At 45.4% G+C, this 21,100-nt stretch overlaps 1 protein-coding gene across 1 annotated transcript; it reads right to left on the bottom strand.

The window, feature by feature from the left end:
* Positions 1–1,230: 1,230 nt before the first annotated feature.
* Positions 1,231–15,345, bottom strand: LOC119444697 (high mobility group protein 20A-like). Its single transcript, XM_037709058.2, has 6 exons — positions 15,019–15,345; positions 14,834–14,883; positions 13,778–13,984; positions 10,124–10,241; positions 8,033–8,079; positions 1,231–1,422 (listed from the first exon to the last, which is right to left on the bottom strand). Exons 1-6 carry the CDS (start codon positions 15,086–15,088, stop codon positions 1,246–1,248), a joined length of 669 nt encoding a protein of 222 aa, XP_037564986.2. The 5' UTR covers positions 15,089–15,345; the 3' UTR covers positions 1,231–1,245.
* Between the last annotated feature and the right edge of the window lie 5,755 nt (positions 15,346–21,100).

Raw genomic sequence — 21,100 nt, 5'->3', positions numbered from 1 at the left:
TCAAGAATTCAATATTTGAAGTTGTCAAATGTTCATTTATTTTTACAATATATAAGAGATAAAGACACAACTGAAGTATGGAAAGAGACACATTGCAATAAGTGTTTTTATCCTTGGCGCAGATAACTTCTGCTCAACAATTTCCAGTCAATCAATAAGAATGGCTTACTTTTAGGCAGCCTATATGTGAATTTGTTCCATTTATTATCTGGAGAGTCTCACCATGATTCCATTACTTTAAAACAATGTGAGGCAGCGGCGTACCCTGAAATTTCAGCTGTGCACATGTATCTAGTGACATGCTGTTACCTTGTTTCATTACTGTCATTGGCATGGTGCACCAGATAATTGAAACCAGTTGTTTATTATTAACAAGCATCTCAGTTGCCAGGACGTCTAATTGTGAATGATGTTACGTGCATGAGCCTGATCTTTTTTTTACCAAGTGGATTCTGCACAAACTTCATATTTCGTGTTGCTTTAGAAACAAATAATATTCTATATCCAATTCAATATTCAGAGGCCAGTTTCCTTGAATGTTCACATTCAATTTCATTTGGAAAATTTAATATTCGAACACACTTAGAGAGAACTTGTTGCCATCTTACAGCTACAACAATGACACTTGCTAGGCTGGCTCTGCGAAAGCAATTTTGTTTTTGTACCCGATTGTGCTGAGCGGGCAATTTCCAGAACAATTTTCATACAACAAAAAAGGTGCCAAATCAGTTCTGTGGAACGGTGCATACTCGAATAAGGTAAATACTGTAATTAGATGTTGTAGAGCTGCTGTTCTCACTTGAAGATCTCTCTAGGGCAGGCCGAAAATAGGAATTTCTGGCAGAAAATTTTAACACATCTTTAGTGCTTTCACTGTCCCATCAGACACTGCAGACATTTGGGTTACTTTAGGGTCAGGCGCATTCATGCCAATCGGTCAAGTTTGAATTATCTGGCGGGAGCCAATTTCAGGACTGAAATAATAAAAATGTTTTGGCTCGTAGAAATGTTGGGCACCTTAGGTCTAGATCGAATTAAAAAAAGTTTACTAAAATCAAATTAATGAAACTCTACCGTAATACCACAGAAAATTATACAAAAATGCATCGTTTTCTTATTATAAGGTGAAAAGCCGTCTGCTTTTTTATCATGTTAGGTAGGTAAAATGCTAGGTTTGTAATTCACTGTATCATTATCCCATTTTTGCCATGCCGTCTTTATGAGTGCAGTGTTGAAAAGTAAACTTTACCATTTACCTTTAAATACTGCAGCAAAATATAAATTAATGACTGAATCAGTAAGACCAACATCACAGCAGATATTCAAATGATGCTGACCCTTGTTGTGATCAAGGAACTCCTCTGTGAAGATTGGAATGTCGAAGCCAGGTATCTCATCCTTCTTGCTGTCTTCACTTGGTGCCTGCAAAAGAAGAAAAAGAAAGAAAATGAAGGTACAGTTGAAAATCTCTACTACGAAATGCCCAGTATAACGAAGGAGTGATTATGTCCCGGGTGAATTCCCATCTTTCATATGTATTGTGAACGGCTCTACAACAAATACCACTACAACGAATTTGCCTGTACAACACAGGAATTAAGGCGTCCCCTACAGCTGATTTATTGCGTTACAACGAACGCCATGTACCGGGGCCACCACTGCGCTCCGCAGACACTCTGAGCTGCAGGGGCGGTGCCAGAGGGGGGCATGGGGGGCGGCAGCCCCCCCAGAATTTTTGCCTGCCCCCAAGAGCGCCGAAAAGCTGACCCAAGGTAGGCGGTATGAGAAAAAATGTCACTTTTGATGTCTTGCAACTTGGAGGCAGATGCATGAGGGCAGTGCTGCTTACAAAGTACGGCCTTGTTTAAGCATAACAATTTATTATACGAAATTTCTGATCACAAGTAATTACCCTCTCGCTTGCGCGATAGAAGAGGCGCTTTAAATACAGCGCGAGCTGCCGCAATAAGATAAAAATGGTTCCAACGGTTCTAAATAGATTTAAAAATAGGCTGCATGGGCACAGTGGTTGCATGGTTTGTTCGCCATGGGCCGCTGTGTATTCATGCAGTCGCGCACACCACCACACCATTTTCAGCATTCCTCTTTCACCTTGCTTCTGCACTGTGGGTGCAACTACCTAAAGGGTGCTTTCGTTTCTTTTTGGCGGGTTTCAACGCTTGCCTGGCTGCAGACTTCTACGAGAGCCGGCTGTTCGATGGAGTGGATTTCTTTATGCTGCAGTTTGACAGACTTAGAATTGTGGGCAGCTGTAATAGCTTTCTCAAAAAGAGGGAGTTCAGTGTCACGCTGCAGCCTTTTACAGAGTTTACTGACATGCAAGCCGACCACGGCCTATCCCAAATTAAGTCGTCTTCGAGAGTTTCGTGGTTGCACCTTTCTGCCATCTTGAAAAGCTCGGTAACAAATGCATCGATGGCTTTCATGCGGCTCTTGCTTCCTAGAACTGAATCTCGCTCACTCGTACATGGCATTCATGCGGGGCAGAAAATGCTTCTCAAAAGCATTCACCCCGACGTCATAGACATCTGTTCGTCAGTCAGTTTCATGGCATTGAACATGTTCTCCGCTTCTTCACCCATGGAGTAGAGAAATATGTTGCTTTGCGTCGTCTCGTCCTGGCTTGTGAGACTGGATATGCGGCGATAACATTCCCACCTGCGATGCGATCGCATCCAACTTCAGGCTTGCGGAAATCAGGTTTTGTTGGTTGCTCTAAGGCAAGCGAGTTGAACGCCATTGTGGCGGGAGAGTCGTTCACGTGCGCTTTGTCTCTGTCATGAGCCTGGCAAGACACTGGTTTTGGTGTGCGGCTAAGCTCATCACTGTCCCCGTGGGCGTCTTGCTACATTGGCTATCCCGCCACTGCCTCCACGTAGTAGTCGGGTCGGGTAACGAGTAACAACACTGTTTATTCTAAATCATTAGGCTGGCGGTCTGACTTGCGGTTCAATGCTGTTGGCCCGTACGTGTCACTGTCTCCGGGAAGCCGGAGTAGAGTCTACTAGTAGCCGGGATCTTCTCGGCAGTCCGCTTGGCTTGCTTGCCGCATGGCGCTGTGCTCGGTGGCCCCCACAACAATAAAGAATGGATTTAACTATGTGACCACACACCTGTGTCCACGTAGAATTGTAGTGCTCTTGCTTATGGTCATTAAAGACATTTATAGCAGCTGACTTCAGACTTGCCCCCAAAATTATTTTACCTCTTTGAGTGCTTAAGGCGCAATACATGGCGCCCAGCAAGTGCTGCCACCTTGTGTGGATACAAGATTTTTTTTTTTTTTGCTCTGTGCTCATCTTGGTTTCAATTTCAAGGCTTTTACCCCAGAAAATCAACAACCATTTGCGCATCTGAGTGGTGATTAGTTTTCTCTCGCAGGCTGGTTCCGTTTGTCGTGCTTGCAAGAACTGATGTTTATCTCGTTTCTAATCTCTTAAAGGGCTACCGCTAGATGCTCAGTCATTTATTGCTCCCTGAGATGCGATTACATCTTTTCACAGGTGGGCACTGGTATATACAACGATGGTGTGATGCCTGCGTTTCTTTTCTTGAGACTCACGAAAAATGATTGCCCCTCATTGATGATGGGACGAAGGATTACTTCAAGTTTCTGACTCGTTTGGTTTTTCTGATGGGCGCACAACTATAGAGTTTCTTTGCGTGTGCTCACATACACAGTTCGATTGCACTATGGATGTGAACGTGGGCTGCTCTTTTGCAAATGAGTCAAGCGGCCTACTCTTGGAATCACTGCTCAACTCACTTATAGAGTCACAACAGATATATGCATTCCGATGCGACTCAAGTGCCAATCAAAATATATCTATTCCTGTATATCTACTTTCTTATTCTTATTATAAGTATTTATGCAAGTCCATCTCAGTGATGCAAATGGCCCATCTCATTTTGGAGCAGCCAAAAATGCATTTTGGAGCAGTAAAATGGACTTTCGGAGCAGGTTTATGAAAGTGATTGCAAACTATACTATATGGAGCTTTTACAGTGGGAAATGCATGTGAAAATAGCAAGTGGTCACCTGGTTCATAAATTCAATCCAAACACAAAAAATCACCACCATCCTTTCATCGCAGTCCTTACTTTGGACTGCGACAAAGCGGTAGTGTCCTAAGATGTGCTTAAAAAAGCACAGAAGCACTTCAACGTGTAAGTACAGAATTCACATGCATTTTGAAAAGCTTCAGCGTGATCTTGTTCCTATAAATGTATCCTTTAAGATGGGAGCACTCTTTTGAAAAAAGTTACCGCGAGCGGCATGAAAATTTACTTAGTGTTTGCTGTGCTGTGATTTACTGATAACCATCTACTTGAAGTACTGCAATGGTCGACACTGCCGTAGCGGTTTACTTTCGCTCATTGCGCAGCTCTATGTGCATCGTGCACCGTTGCGAAGTGCAGATATACGCACGTGACCTTTGACTGTGCACATGTAATGCTGTCAGATTAGGCTGTGATCAGCGAATTCAGTTTGGAGCTTCCTCCCTACACACGAGCTTTTGCCATTCCATCCTGTAAGTGCAAAACAAACTTTGCGAAAGCGTTCATGGTAGTTGCTGGCATGTCACCCGCGTACCGAATCTGGGCTTCTGGCCACCAGTCTAGCCCATGATCTTACGCCAATCACCTAAGCGGTTTCATTCATCATCAGCAGCAGCAGCAGCAGCCTATATTTGTCCACTGCAGGATGAAGGCCTCTCCCTGCGATCTCCAATTACCCGTCTTTGCGCTAGCGTATTCCAACTTGCGCCCGCGAATTTCCTAACTTCATCATCCCACCTGGTTTTTCTGCCGTCCTCGACTGCGCTTTTCCTTCTCTTGGTATCCATCTGTAACCCTAATGGTCCACCGGTCATCCATCCTACGCATTACATGGCCTGCCCAGCTCCATTTCTTCCGCTTAATGTCAACTAGAACATCGGCTATCCCCGTTTGTTCTCTGATCCACACCGCTCTCTTCCTGTCTCTTAACCGTTACTCCTAAGATTTTTCGTTCCATCGCTCTTTGTGCGGTCCTTGACTTGTTCACGAGCTTCTTTGTTAACCTCCAAGTTTCTGCCCCACATGTTAGCACCGGTAGAATGCAATGATTGTACACTTTTTCTTTTTAACGACAGTGGTAAGCTCCCAGTCAGGATTTGGCAATGCCTGCCGTATGCACTCCAACCCAATTTTATTCTTCTGTAATTCTTTCTCATGATCAGGGTCCCCATGAGTAATTGACCTAGATAAACGCACTCCTTTACAGACTCTAGAGGCTGACTGGCGACCCTGAATTCTTGTTCCCGAACATTATCTTTGTCTTCTGCATATTCATCTTCAACCCAATTCTCGCACTTCTCGATTAAGGTCCTCAATAATCTGCTGTAATTCGGCCCCACTGTTGCTGAATAGGACAATGTCATCTGCAAACCGAAGGTTGCTGACATATTCGCCGCTGATCCTCACTCTTAAGCCTTCCCAGTCTAAGAGCTTGAATACTTCCTCTAAGCAAGCAGTGAATAGCATTGGAGAGATTGTGTCTCCTTGCCAGACCCCTTTCTTGATAGGTAACTTTCTACTTTTCTTGTGGAGAACCAAGGTAGCTGTGGAATCCTTGTAGATATTTGCTAAGATATTCACGTATGCCTCCTGTACTCCTTGATTACACAATGCCTCTATGACTGCTGGTATCTGTACTGAATCAAATGCCTTTTCATAATCTATGAAAGCCATATAAAGAGGTTGATTGTACTCCGCAGATTTCTCGGTTTACTGGCCAGTTTACTGGCCCGAAAATATTGGAGGCCATCTCGCCACGACGACCTTTCCCGCCACCGCATCAGCTGCCAGTGAATTTTGTGTCAAGGCTGTACGATACCGCAAGGCTTAACCAGCGGCACTTCGTCAGTATCCAGCGGTTAAAGTTGCCGTTTGGTGCCGAGCCGACCAAATCTTGGTAGTGACCACATGCCATTCTTTCCCCATGAAATCGCCACAGCAAGAAAAGTGGGGGCAACAAATTGAATGGCAAAAAATTGTTCACAGTCACCATGTCCGCGCCAATGTACACGTCATGTTCGAATAATCGAGCAAGACACTATACAGCGTTCGAAACTTCGGTCACCATTTTACATTGGTCATACAGGAGTGCGGGGTCTGGCTCAGCGCCAGCACGATCACTCGCTGCCACCTGAAAAACGTGGTTGTCCCGTTGCCTAAGCAACCCGTACACCTCGGGGTGGAAGGTATCGAGTATAGACAGCAACCCACGGAAGAGACAGCAGTACGATCCCGTGACTCGGTCCACCGCAGAGCTAATGCAGCCGCTGGACCACGCAATGCTACTTTAAATGGTACAGTAAAACGGCGCTTCAGGGCATAGTTCCGTTTTTGAAAGTCCAGGCAACCCTTTCAGTGCAGAGTGGGCGCAGATTTCTCATCTACACAGTTGCAGCAGTTGCAATAACTTCAGGCCCCATGAACAGCCTTAATGAGCCCTTCATACTCCCGTCTTTAATTTATCGTACCTTGAACCCGACTTGTATGTAATGAATCACATGCAATAATTACATTTAATCAATAGCACTTTTTGGTAACTTTGCAACTTAACTATTCCTTTGTGTACTCAGGAACGCTCACTGTAATGCAATTACTTTCTTCAGTAACCAGTTACATTTTGACGAAACAAGCTATAAGAGGTGACACCGCTTTGAGCACTTGGATTTGGAGGGATGAAAACATGTACGTGGGTTAGCTCTTTGCCATATCGCGGCCGCAGCGGCAGCATTTCGATAGAGGCGAAATGCAAAAACGCCCGTGTGCTTGCGTTGTAGTGCACGGTAAAGAACAGCAGGTGGTCTAAATTAATCCGGAGCCCTCCGCTACAGCGTGCCTCATAATCGGAACTGGTTTTGGCACGTAACACCCAAGAAGAAGAACAAGAACCTCTTTGCCACAACCAGTGTCCAGCAGCTACACCTTCATCACCTCAACAGGGCAGGATTGCATATTTGCACACCTTCTTGGAAGTCCGACCTATGTGCTTTCCTCTTTAAACAACCTTCTCTCTCTCCTAGAAGTGCTTTTAAGCGGCCTTCATAGGCTGCAAGCGCTGCTTCTCAATTCTTTTTCACTTAGAGCAGTCACACTTCCTCTGATATAGACAGAATTTTTCGCCATTAAATGAACATGTTTCTGTTTCATATATACATGATTCATATACACCTATTTTTGCAACTGCAAGACACGAAAAGTATTGTTAGTGCTGAATAATATGCAGCCTTATATTAAATTGCATTGAAGATTTGCCCACGTTTTTAAGGAATGTGAATGTTTTGCCCATGTCTGTTACAATTAGTCATTTAAGTCTAAGTGGCTAACGAGTAAAGGCCACCGGGAGGAGGCCAACAAATTCAAACAGTGCTTACAGATAGCGATGCCCACATGGGACGTTGATCCAGATTTTTCAATGTTTCTATGGCCCTATCAGGAACCCTTTTTTGTAGCCCCAGTAACAATGAAGCGTTTGGCTTTATACACAACCCAGGTCCGAGCATCGTGGCACTAAATAACCACAATCTTATGCGCAATGCGTTTGTATGTTACAATACAGCCCTTCTCTCCAGCCTGCACATTGAGCTAGTTTTCAGTGCTACTGCAGATGTCTCCACAAAAAAACGAGACAAGATTATCACAGAAAATGTTTAAAAGCAAGTCTTAGTGCAGATAAACAATGTGTGAAGGGCTGCAGAGGACGTATTGAAGGAGCCAGGCCACCTTATTATACTTTGTGCAATGTTAATTAAATAGGGAGGAAAGTAACATTAAGTTAATTGATTACTTTTTAGTAATTGCTCTATTATTTTTGTAGGGAGTAATTTGTAACCATAATCCATTACATTTTTTACAGAAGTAATTGTCATTGTCATCAGTTACTTATGTTCCGTAACCTATACAAGTCTGCCTGAAACCCAACAGGAAGCGTGCAAATGTTAGCAGAATCAGCACTCACATCAGCCGTTGTGCCATTTGTAGTTGCTGCTGCACTGACATCACCACCTGAACATGAAGCAAACATTTTATTAGAAAGCGAGGGTTCTCTTGCGGTGATCGCGGGACAAGTAGTACATGCTCATGCTGTAACGTGACCACAGCTACCTTTTACAATAAACAAAAATGAATAAATAACATAAGCTGGACTTCTGTGTTCGCAAATATGGGCATGTAAAATAAAATTTGTTCTTTTTTGTTCATTTTTTCACTGCATAAGTCTCGCTGGAAATCCCCTGAAAAATGAAAAAAAAATATTTCGCAGACACTCACGATTGCTAACGTGTGGGAATGCGAGAACATTTAAAGTCCCTTTGGTGAAATGTTTTTTTTTTTTTTTTTTTTACCGTGCATTCCTTCTTTGCACAAGCTCTCGCTTGCGTTCTAACTGCGCCTCGGTAAGATCAAATAAAAATGCACCAAGCATCTTGCGATGTGTTCAAAACTCGAAGGACCGCTCAGCGGCGTTCAATTGGACATTAATACTTTTTATTTCATACACTCATTTTTAACAGCGGTTAACAGGTTGGCCAGTATAGCGTAGACCAGAAACTGCGCCTGGCGATGACGTCACCGCACGTTGCCTAGCAAACCACTTGGCACAGCTGTGCCCCGCTTCGTTGCTGCTCCGCACCGCCACGCCGAGCTGCTACAACCGCGCACGTGCTCCATCTAGCCATCATGTCACTTCGTGTCGCCTAGCAACCACATGTGCCTCACTTCGCCTAGACATGTCAACACTTTGCCAGGCCACGTCTTAAAGCGCGTCGTGTGGCCAAACAAGAATCTGCGCATGGGCAGCGGCGAGCCGATCCGGAATACCATGCTGAAGCTGCAGCCGAGAAGAGGCGTCGTCAAGTCGAAGATCCCGAGTTTCGAGAACGAGAACGTGAGAGTCTGCGTTTGAGTATCCACCGTCGTCGGGATAGCGACCCTGCTGTAGCTTGGTCGATCACAAGCTCTGCTGCTTGCTCCAGCCTTGCACCACTAGGGCAAGCTGCGCTCATTTTTTTTTACACTCATGACATGGCGTCACCTCCTACCATGGCTGTGTCGTCATGCGCCTAACTAAGCATGCACTAGGCCACACGTTTAGTCCGCCAGATGGCTGCAACATGACATGCAAATGACACACGCACTAGGCACATCTTTAGTGAACGAAAACCGTGGAGCCCCGCCCATGGAGGAGAAGCGGGCTTGTCTTGCACCTCAGAGGCCCAGGTTCGATTCTCACCCAGACCGCAATTTACCTAATTTTCTCTTCAAAGGTATTAATTTGCTTTGTTTCCAGGGACCTCACTGAGAAATTGGACGTCAATCCAAGTATCTTTTGTGTGTTTTTAGTGTTTGCCAGTCGGCCATTTTTGGTACCATCAATCGGTTCACGCTGCCGACTACAGGCCAGATGTTCGCGTAATGGGGTATATAATGTTTTCGCATTAAAAACATGGGAATGCAAATGAACTCATTCTCAATGTCTTAAAGCCAGCATTAAAGTTTCCATGTCACACTGAAGGGTATTGGAAATCAAATAGTTTTGTGGGCAGCACCATAAGTAACATTCCCTTAAGTAAAGCTGTAATGATTTGTCGCCAAGCGAAATGTACCAAAACACCTTAAGCCACTTCCATACTAAAGAGACCAGTGAAAGTATGACAACTAAACACTATACACACTGTTACAGTGAAGAGTTCAAGTAAACGTTAAAGGCACAGCAACAAAGGCTTTCTTAGTTATGCATTTTTCTCGACCTCGTGGACATTAGGAACTGCAACAATGACGAACTCGTTCATTAGTGATTATTACGTCATTTCTGACCACAGCCAACCTATATGATGTGCTAGAAAAACAAGATCATCTTCACATTTATTGCCCTTTTCTTAGAAAACGCCCAGAAGAAACGTGTAACAGGCAATCCACATCTCATTCAGCAAATCAGTCCTTTCTCATTTTCAGTCGACTTTGCCCCTGTCATCAAAAAACTTTAATCGTAAAGAATTCTGTAAACATCCATACTACATGAATTATTGGAGATCAAAATGTTCGTAAATACCTTTGGCTTTCTTTTCATGCTGCTTCTTTGTGAACGTTTTGTAGGCTTCCGTCTGCTGGTACTGCTCCATTTCCTTTGAGTAGCGCTCCCTGTCTTTCTCAGCCTCATCCAAATATTTCTGCACAAAGTGAACACAATTGCTCACATTTCAGAGTCCAAATTTCGATCCCAGTTCAGCCAAAACACATTTACAAAAGCCTCGTTCACCATTGTCTCATGGAAATGAATTTTGCTTCTGGCTGACTTTACGCCTGTGTAAATGAGAAGTCACTTTTTCTGGGCCAAGACATTCCTGAAACGCTCTAAACCGAACAATGAGATAATGGCAGGTTCAGGTTGGCAAGGAGGTGCCCTCAAGTCTGCATCTATCAAACAAAACAATCGCAAGAGTATTACAGAGTCATGCAACAATTGGCAAATGTTGAACACCTCTTGTGCATCATGTGTATATCGTTGGGTTTCTTTTTTTGTAAAGCTGTACGCTAATTTACTAAAGGTGCACTCCGCAGGTGGTCTCACAGTGTTGCTTAACTTCCTGTAGCTGAACGGCGATCACCTAGTATTGGACCATCAATGCAATGTGTGAAAGCACCATGCATGTAGATATGACAACAGAGTATGCTGAGTTTTCTAAGTATCACATAAAAAAGTTGTCGCAGTTTCACCTGAAAGGCGAAGCATCAATTGCGATAGCAAACTTGTAGAGAGCTATACGGAGTAATGATATTAGCTTTATCAGCTGTATAAACTTGGACATGCAGCAGCACCGGCAACACGCAGAACTGTTGTCGACGCCATCGGCGTTTTGCCCGCGTTCGCTCAAAATGCGTGCGGCGTTGGTGACTGTTGCCGGAGCCTCTGATATAAATAGGCACAGCGTGCCGCAGCTAAACGTCGCCTCCCTTCCCTCCCCCTCCCCCACGGCCTCTCGCTCGTCGGAAGAAGGCGCGTTTGCTCTACATACATGGTGATTGTGAAGGAGAACAGAGACGCCTACTTCTGCAGCCCTTAAGCGAGCACGGCGCAGAACGCGCGTTTGTTCTCCGCCGTGCGTTCACTCCCCGTGAAAGACGCGCCCCTCACGCCCTTTCACTCGCACATACAGCGTTCGGCGCGCGGCGACGATTTCTTCTCCAAATGACGTCATACGGAACCTCACGGCGACGGCGACGGCAGAAATCTGCTTTTGAGTGTCCATATAATTGCTATCGCAATAATTGGCTCACTATGCATGCAGTATGCTAGGCGTGCCTGCACGCTGGTTGTTGTGGGAAAAGATTGGCGCATGAGAACATTTCTGGTGCTGTACACATACATCTATAAGTGCACTAGAGCCCTGTTTGAATCACATGTGTGAGCGTAGTCACCCTTGCACCAGTGTGTGAAGGAAGCAGCAAGGAAATGTTGACTGATGCTGCTGTCTTTGCTCTAGAAGCAAGGCAGAAAGTGTTGGACACAATACCAATATATGACGCAGCAGAAGAGGACGGTGATCCAAATCAAAATCAAATTATGTGTTTCCAATGCTATCAGCATTCCAAACCAACACTAGATAATTTTAGCATTTTGCTACTGCCCTACTCTTACTGCTACCACTCCTGCCAGCTATGCACATTCTAGCTAAGCCTCATATGCATGGTTAAGCTAGCACACACAAAATTGTCAAGTTGGGGGTGAGAACAGCAAGCTAAAATTTTCTGATGATGTCAGTACAGTGGCAGTTTTCAACGTAACCACAAAACTTGTTGGAAGTACCAATGGGAAAGTCGAAAGTCCCGATAAAATAGGCCCTGAGCCAATGTGAAGTTGGACTTCATATGCCATCTACTTCCCAAGACTTGTAGCCTCTGATGAAGCCAACGACAATGGATGTTTTTTCAACATTTTCCTTCCACTGTGAAGTTTTGAAATAATTCATAAATAACAAAATTCATGAGAAGGCCATGTCGCTGGAGGGACATGCACTGAAAAATGTGGTCCCGTGAATTGTTAACAGAATAATTTCTTAACACTGTATGGCATTACTGAAAACGCAAAAATGAGACCTCTAGAAACCTATAAATTGCTGGCTAAATTGTTTGTGGACTATAATATAGTCAAGGTGCTGCTAAAGACCGCACATGCAAGACATACTGACATATTTCCATCCACAATAACTTTACTGCTCTAGCGAAGTGTTAGGGCACACTTTAGTCTAACTAGCCTGCCAGTTTTAATAATTTATTCCCACTGCCTGTCAACCTTCCTAAAATTGGTGTCCAACAGATTCCATTCAAAGCAAATAGTTATCTCCATTTTAATTATTTTAATATGAGATCAAAAAACGAGTTGCAGATGCAGCAGTTTCAGTGAAAAATGCAAGTCCCAATTATATTTCATGCAAACTACATCCAACTAGCCCAGCTTTTGACTCTTGGGCAGGCATGTGCCAGGCAGGTGAATAGACAAATGTTGTTTGGAAGCTGGCAATGCTGCTTGCAATCAGACGCCGAGGTATGAGCAGACTTTTCGAAAAGACAGGCTCATGTCACTGTCGGAACTCATGTGCTCGAGCTCCTGGCAATTTCCAAATTTAGGTACTTACCCATGCAAAGAAATACAGATTAAATACAATTTGAGCACACAGATTCCAAGTGGGTTTCATATAAGAAGAGTTTACTTGCTAGTTTTACCAAACAAGACTTTTCTCTTGATCCCATTAGGTACAGTGTGGTTCGCTGGTAATGTGAACGTGTAAGCATGGGGCCTTAGCAAATTTCACCCAGCAGGGAGTGTGCAAGGCCCAGCTTTGCAAGACGTGAATAGCAATCAGATCAAATCAAATTATTGCGTTTAAAGGACACTAAAAGGAAAAGCAATATGATCTGTATTAGTAAATTAATCTTCTAAAATCCCCAAAACCCACTCTTACTGTGAGATGTTTGGTGAGCCAGAAAAGACGTCAGAATGAAAGATGGGTGGTGCCACGGCCTTGAAATTTCTACACGAGCTCACTGCGACATCATAGATTTTGACAGCACCTGCTCGGGCCTAGTAAATATATTTAGCAGTGAAGATCGACTACATTGCATTTTAAAGAAAACAAACAGTGAATTTAGCAAGTTTCAAGAACTTTAACTCAGGCATAAGGTCCGAAATACAGAAATATACTTCGAAATATGCAACATCATACTGACATATGGTGCTGGGGTTTACAAAAAAATTTTTTAATTATACTTTGGCCTTTGTTTTCTCTTCCGATAATAAACCTCTTACTGTGAAATTATACAATTCGAATTTTCAAATACTTTATTACTGGTATAAGAGGTGTCATAGTGGGGGCTCCAGATTGATTTTAACCACCTAGGGTTCTTTAACATGCGCTCAAATCTAAATATACAAGTGTTTTTGTATTCAGCTATAATCACAATGCGACCACCATGGCCAGGAATCGAACCTGTGACCTTGCACACAGCAGCAGAAGCTGGCTCCTCTGCATGCACCTGTGCAGCACATGGGCACTGCTTTCAATGGCACCCGTAGTTGAAGCACCCACAAAGTGCAAGCAGCCGATGTGTGTGTTCTCTTGACAGTGTACCGTACTTGCCATTTCTCATAATTTTTTACATTACTTGAGCTAGATTACAGTACATTCTGTGACAAGTGCCGCCTTACCTGTTTTTCCTGGGGACTAAGCTTGCTCCACTCAATGGCCAGGATCTTTGTGACATCTGGAAAGCTGGCCGTAGGGTTCGCAGTTCGGACACCCTCCCGCCGATCATTCAGGAAGCGGACATAGCCTGTGAGTGGTCGTTCCGGAGCATTGACATCACGAGCCCTCTTCCTCCGTTTGCCTTTAGTCCACTTAGCCTTCTTCTTTGGCTGAAAGACAATACTACCACAGTTATTCCTGGCTAATAGTCTCTGCTGCAAGTGTCCCCCAAGAGTGCTTCCTAATTTTCTGTCAAGGTAATTCTAGCAATTCTAACCAAATCTGTTGCAGCGCTCAGCACTTGTTTCACTTCCACCATTAGTGACCGACTAGTAAATGGTCAGCAACAGTTATATGTCCTTTTAAATGCGCGAACAGACGAGGCGATGCACAAGATGCCACAGAAGACTGTGGAAGTATTAAGAAAGCACAGGAAAATTCAATCAAGCTTGTGAGATTGTAAGTTCACAACAAAGCACGGAAATGTAATATTTGACCAGGGTGTTCGCGACACCATGACTTAAATGCGCGAGCGATTATTCAGCACGTGAATATGTTAAAAGGAAGGGGGCGTCGCACACGAAAGATTCCACTGAGATTCTTTCATGGCCTCTTTACGGGCGCCAGCATTATAGCTGCCAAGCAAATCGCATGCAGTTACTCGTAACTGCATACGACTTGAGAAGTTTCCTAGACGTTTTGAATACAAGCGGCGAAGTTGACGTAGCTGATGCTGTTCACATGAGCATCGAAGTATCTATTACCTACATGTTACACAGAAACTACAGAGCCGATTGGGATTGTATTTCTCGATCGCGATTGGCCCCTTTGCGTAATCTGAAAGAGAGAGCCAAAAGTTATTGAAAAATTCAATACAGATAGTCTCGATTGTGATCGAAGGTGCCCCGTGTGATTGGGGTATACATCGTTCCGACATCCGACATCAATATGGACACTAAGGGAAATCTGAACCGAGTTAACAGCTTCGTCTAGCCCCAGCTAACTAGCTTTTCACTTACATCGCTCGGTTCTGCAGCGTCCGTCACTGAGGCAGGACCGTTATCGTTACCTGCAGAAAAATGGGAAAAAAAGAAAGTCAAAGAGACAACGGAGAACAACACGCACTTTCAGGAAAAATTGTGGTTCTTATTTTTCGTTAAGAGAGCAGCACCAGCTGCAACACAAGCGAAAGCGATGACGCTACCTGAACATCCCACGACCGCTGGCTCTTCACTCGCTGCTTCTACCTCAGCCGATTTTTCCATCTCGCTCATAGGATTCCAAAATACGTAAATGCGAAACCAGCGTGTTTGGGTGTAGGCGAAACGCTAAGAACGTTTGATAAGTTATTTACTCTTGAGCTTCGCGCTGCGGTTAAGCACAAAATTTACCATCTAATGTGCAGCGAACAGTCAGCAACGTAATCTAGTTACTTCAAAGTAAGTGTACGCTTCGAGAACTACCAGGAGACTGCCAGTTCAACAGCACAAATTCAAAGCGACCCAAACAATGCAGCTTCTTTGCTGTGCCGCAAGACTGAGTGTCCAAAGCGCCGCGCGAATGCATGGGAGGAGCGAGGACCTTTTTGTGTGAACTCCCGCGCCGCGGCGCTGCTGTACCGGACCCGTGGGCTTTCTCCGCTGCGGAAGCCGCGCCAAGGCGGCGGGCGTCTGCTACGATCCCGATATTTTGGTTGCTATTAGCGAACATCGCAATAATTTGGGATATATTAAGTACCACGTTACCGCAAGGTAATACCGCAGTGACTCACCGCACGGAGAATGCGTTTGCCGGCTGTGAATACGGGTATTTTGTCTATTTCCTTCTAGCTCGCTTGGTCCGCTCTTACGCGGCTGTTTGAGTAACGCATTGCGCGCGCTTACTTCATTTAGTTATTCGTGCAATGAGCAACGTGAACGTGCTGCAGAAGAAAATAAGCTGGAGATCGCGATGACAACCAGGAGGACGTGGAAGATATGGCGAGCTCATGCTAACGCTTTTACACCCTATCGTTCCCTTTCTTTTATTTCATTCCTTCGATTTGTTTTACAAGACTGCCTGTCGCGCTCTGCTGTTTATTAAGGCGAAATCCTTAACAGGCTCATGGGAAGCGTAATGTGTCCGTCGGTGGGGCCGCGGTACCAAAAATAAATACAAATGCTCGTTCACTTGGTATATATTTCAAAGTATAGCGTGGAAAGGCACAAATGTGTTGCTAAGATGACTGATGGGTCATGGCATTAGTAACTTAACATACTTTCATTCACGTCGCGATTAACGACAACAATATTACGTGTGGTGCAAACCCGCATTCTTCGGCCAGAAATCCCTCTGATACGGTGTGACGGTAAGACCGTGTTGAATGCCAATCTCGATCTCAGTGTGTCGAACTTGCTCATTTATTATGAAGAACTGAGAGCACAGGTAAAGGGTAATAATAGTAATGATATTTTCTGGGGTTTTACATAAAAAAATCACAATACATTGGCTATAAGAAACGCCGTATTGGAGAGCCCCGGTAATTTCGACCGCTAGGGGTTCTTTAACGTGTACCTATATCTATGTACACGGGTGTTTTATGCATTTCGCCTCCATCGAAATGTAAGCCGCCGTGGCCGGGAATCGAACCCGCGTCTTCGAGTTTAGCAGTCCAACCTACCAAAGCCACTAAGCTACCACGGCGTGTACGTAAAGGGTACACGAGAAATAAACGGCGGCAAAAAACAAGACAAACCAAAATTAATGAAATGCTAACAGTGCAACATTGTGTACGTACGTCTCATTTCATAATTACGAGCGAACGTCAGAAAACGGAAACTTGATGCTTTACGGATGTGCAACTCGTCTTTCGCCTTCTTGTATTGCAAGAGCGCAAACACTAAGCGAATTTGAACGTGAAAGTAACTTTATAGGAATATTTATTGCGTATGCTCGCTAGTTCGTACACAGCAAATATACTTACTGATAAATAATTACGTACTTGTAGTTACATAATGAAAGAGGCAACTAATCACCAGAACATAAACTTCTCATGTTTTACTGATTGAAGGTAACTGTTTTAGGGATATGTAGAATCAATAGCGATATTTGTAGTGCATCAAAGATTGTAGTTTTCAAGACGATTTTCCACTCAATATAATGCAAGCACAAACATCATCACGCGCCATGAATGGTTGTTAGTTTATGTAAAAAATCACACGTTAAGCAATAACTATTATATCATGAGAAGTTATATGTTGGTAATTTCAGATAGGATTCATGGATTAATAAAACAAGGCTATTGCTGCAATACCTTTTGCATAAGACATGAGTAAATAGCTAGGCCAGTAGTACCTATCTATTCATTTCAATGTAGAAAAATATATATTTGTTCACCATTTTATGTTTGTTTACCTATTGGCTGGAATGGCCTTTTTTCGAATGTCTGAATTTGAAACCAGCTTCGCTCACGGTGAACCTTAAGGTACATCGTGCGCGAAGTTTGTATTGAAGAGATAGCGTACAGCAAGAATTGTTCATGTACCGCGCTATCCACTGAAGCGAAATTGGCCAACAATATTGCGGCGTTAGGGCCGCCTCTGCTCCTTTTCTTGTTTCCCTTACACCTTCTCACTGCGCTCTGTTCATGATAAAGTATTGTCGAGACTAACAAATTCATGAATAAATACATATGCATATGGCTCTAAACTACTACCGACCGTGAGTGAAAAGCGCGTAGTGATGAGCGAAGCGGTCACTGCAAGCACGTAAGTATTTCACTTGACTTCGCGAGTAATTTACTTTTTTCGTTACTCGTATTCTTGCAAGCATGGTGCTATTGCCCACGTGCCCATCTTTTTTTACGTTCTTTCCTTGCGCAGACTCATTTAGCGCGTTTCTGTGCACGCACAGTTACCGTAACACCGTTCTCGAACTCTAGCAACCGGAGCTAGGCCGCGCTGATGAGTTTGATACGTTAGTTTTTGCATTATCTTGCTGCCCAAGCACAAAGAAACACTCAAAGATGGATAACCTCCATGCAGCGCCACACTGTTGAAGTTAAATAGAGTTTAAGTGCTTTGCGTGGAAAATGAACGCAAAAAACTACAGCGCGTAGCAGACGACCCTCGCTTCCCGCGCGCTTCGCGAGCGCGAAAAGCCCACGGGTCCGGAGCAGCAGCGGCGCGGCGCGGCAGTTCACAGAAAAAGGCCCTCGCCGGAGCCGGCGCTTTGGACACTCTCCCATATTCTAGGTCACTCTAGCCATGGCCGCCGCCAACTCAGCGCATGCGCAGGCCGTCTCCCCTCCGCTCCTCCTCCGCTTACCGCCTCACACTTTCATTGTAGCCTCCTCCTCCTCCACTTTTCTCCTCGCGCTCTCTTCTTTCATCTCCCGCTGCGCTAAGCGTTCTTTTTCATCTTTCGCTGCGCTCGGATACGAGGTACAGCGGTGAGCACTGTCGGCCACGCGAGCGCGTGGCCGACGGCACTATCAGCGCCGCGTAACAGCCATCGTTGGAAACATTGCACATGCGCAGCATGTGCTTTGCGAAACACTCTTTCCACCGCGCGCATCACGTCATCGATACGCTTGTTCGTCGTCTGCTAGCCGCATTTTTTGTTCGCTGAGCTGATACCTTCTGCATTTCAAGGTCCATCTGGATTGAAGATTGGCGCGTGAAGGAAAAAAGTGAGTGTAAGAGGGATAATTATTAAACTTTTTATTCAAGAAAATTGCACTTTTGCAATTCAAGTTAAACAAGACCATGAGAACAAATATAAAAACATGAGCAAATCTAATAGCGAGTCATGTGACCACTTACAGCAACGACTGCAGCTATTCTGGACGGTAACGAGTCGTAAAGTGATCGAACATATTCCCGATCGGCTTTCAGCCTTTCCCACTCGTTGCTGACTTGCGCCCACAACTGGTCCGAAGTCGCGGAATAAAGGGGCTTCCTTGCCAAAGAAGCTTTCAGACGGCCCCACACGTTTTCTATCACATTCAAGTCCGCTCCTTTCGGAGGCCATTCCAGTAGCTGCATGTGCTGCTCCGCCTGGAACTCCTTGACAGCCCGCGCCGTGTGTATCGGTGACCGGTCCTGTTGGAACAGGTAATCACCGTCTGGGAATAAACTGCTCGCATATGGCAACAGCACATTGTTCAAAATGTTGCAGTATTGTTCCGACGATAAGTGTCCACGTATACGTTGCAGGGGCCCTAAACCATATCTTGAAACAGCACCCCACACGTTCACACTCGATCTCCCACTGGCAGAAACACCTTGCACGTTGTCCGGGTCGTTCCTGCGTGGCATTGTGACGTTAACTAAAACAATTGCTTTTCAAAGCAGGAAGTTTGCCTCACCGTGTGCCTGGTAGTCTCCAAACACGCAATCTTTGGTCTTGTCGCGTCGAAAACGTCGACTCATCCGAAAAGATGACGCGACCCCACCCTTCTGATGTCCATGCTTCGTGCAGCTCAGCGAACTGCCGTCGTGCGTCCTTGTTTGCCGCCGTTAGTAGTGGCTTCTGCGCTGCGACGCGACTGCGAAGGCCCGCAGTACGCAGGCGACGTCGAACAGTGGTGTCCGAAACGTCCAAATCCAAGTCCTCGCCTATGCTGGGGCTGGCAAGAAAGGGTTACGAACAGCAGCTGCAACTATGAGGGCGTCTTCATCGTCTGTGGTAGCTTTAGGGCGGGGCGCGCGGGGTGCATCCTGAATGCGACCTTCATACTTGTAGGCTTGAATTATCCTGTTCACAGTTTTCAGGGGCCTATTAACTAAAGCGCCAATATACCGCTGGGAATAACCTTTCAGGGAAAGATCGACAATTGAGCGCCGTTCATCATCGGGAACCCTAGCCATAATACGATCTGGCGACAGAATGAACGGCTGCGAAAGATGTTTGGTTGTTTTATATACGGCGTTGCATGCACAACAACGAATAGACACGCCCCCATAGATATACAAGTTTTTTTGTCTTGTTCTGTTCAAGCACAGATGTTTAAAGAAATCTTAAAATGCAGGATGCATGGGCTTAGAAAACAAAAATGCGGCTAGCAGATGACGAACAAGTGCATTCATGACGTCATGCGCGCGGTGGAACAATTATTTCGCGGAAGGCGTGATGCGCATGCGCAATGTTTCCAGTGATGACCGTAACGGGGCGCTGACAGTGCCGTCGGCCACGCGCTCGCGTGTTCACCCTTAAGGCCCGACCACATTCGGCGTTTTCCCGGCGTTTGCTGGCGTTTCGTGACCCGGCGCCGCTCAGCGTCGACGCTGAGGGAGGCGCCAAGCCGAAACGTCGTACTCAAGGCACACCAGAAATCTCGGCGCCGGCGCCGCCGCCGGAAGCGGATCGATGAGCGCCGACTTGGCGCCGACCAATCAGCGCATGGCTGCGGCCGCGCTGCTGGCAACTTTTGCAAGCGACTTCCGCAGCAACCATTTCGCGTGCGTGCCACCATGTGGCGCCAGTGTCTCGTCGGCGAGGCGGCGCCGTCTGAGAAAGCAGCCGCTCGTACCTTCGAGCGCGCTGCCGTGAATGTGTGTGCGTGTGTGTGTGTGTGTGCCGCAGAACTATAAACAGGGCTTAAAAACCTTAATCGGGAACATTACTCATAGTTCACTTGAATGACATTGCACACTGCTTCTGGTTAAATCTGTCTGGTCACATTGTGCGACGCTGGACTGGCGCTGTTTGCGTGCGTCTCATGTGGCTGGGTGACCTCTCCGGCGCCGTTGATGCAACGATGCCGTTAAGAGCTGCGCCAAGGTAAAAAATACGCCTGGTAGCGAAGCTTCCATAGAAGCCCATACTTTCAAAACATGGCGGCTTATCGGCGGTTCAAGGGCCTTATCGCCATCTCTGTGTGAAGGGAACACTCCCGGCGGAAGAAAAAATAATTTGGCGTCATATCCGTTAAAAACAGAAGTGACGTCATTTTGTTTTCATAGGCGTGAAATTTGTTTTAGGAGGGGTGCCAATAGAGCTGTATATTCAAATGCCCCGCCATTCGACTTGATGGGCGTTCTGAGCTTTCAGCGCGGAAAGCGATACAGGAAAAGGTCAGCCATACGGGTGTCGAAATCGCATCGCTGCACAGATCATACTTGTTTGGAGGCCGATGAACGCTTTGGGCGTAGATTGCGTAGAGTGCTCGTCCTTTCGTCGGACGCCAAGCCCGTCGGACAGCGCTGTCGCACGAAAACAACTAAAGTAAACAAGTATCTGATGGTCGCAACTCACTATTTTTGACTGCACAGGTTAAGAAACAATAAAACTACCCGCGTCACCTA

This window comes from Dermacentor silvarum, chromosome 3 (genome assembly GCF_013339745.2).
Source record: "Dermacentor silvarum isolate Dsil-2018 chromosome 3, BIME_Dsil_1.4, whole genome shotgun sequence".
Lineage (NCBI taxonomy): Eukaryota > Metazoa > Arthropoda > Arachnida > Ixodida > Ixodidae > Dermacentor > Dermacentor silvarum.
The sequence above is the reverse complement of the archived record's forward strand: the minus strand, read 5'-3'. Positions and strand labels throughout refer to the sequence as shown.

Excerpts from the sequence above, each read along its gene's own strand:
- LOC119444697 (XM_037709058.2), bottom strand. The coding sequence starts at position 15,088 with ATGAGCGAGATGGAAAAATCGGCTGAGGTAGAAGCAGCGAGTGAAGAG. Across the intron at positions 14,884-15,018 it reads AGCGGTCGTGGGATGTTCAG|GTAACGATAACGGTCCTGCC; the intron begins GTAGCGTCATCG and ends ATTTTTCTGCAG. Across the intron at positions 8,080-10,123 it reads GCATGAAAAGAAAGCCAAAG|GTGGTGATGTCAGTGCAGCA; the intron begins GTATTTACGAAC and ends CTTCATGTTCAG.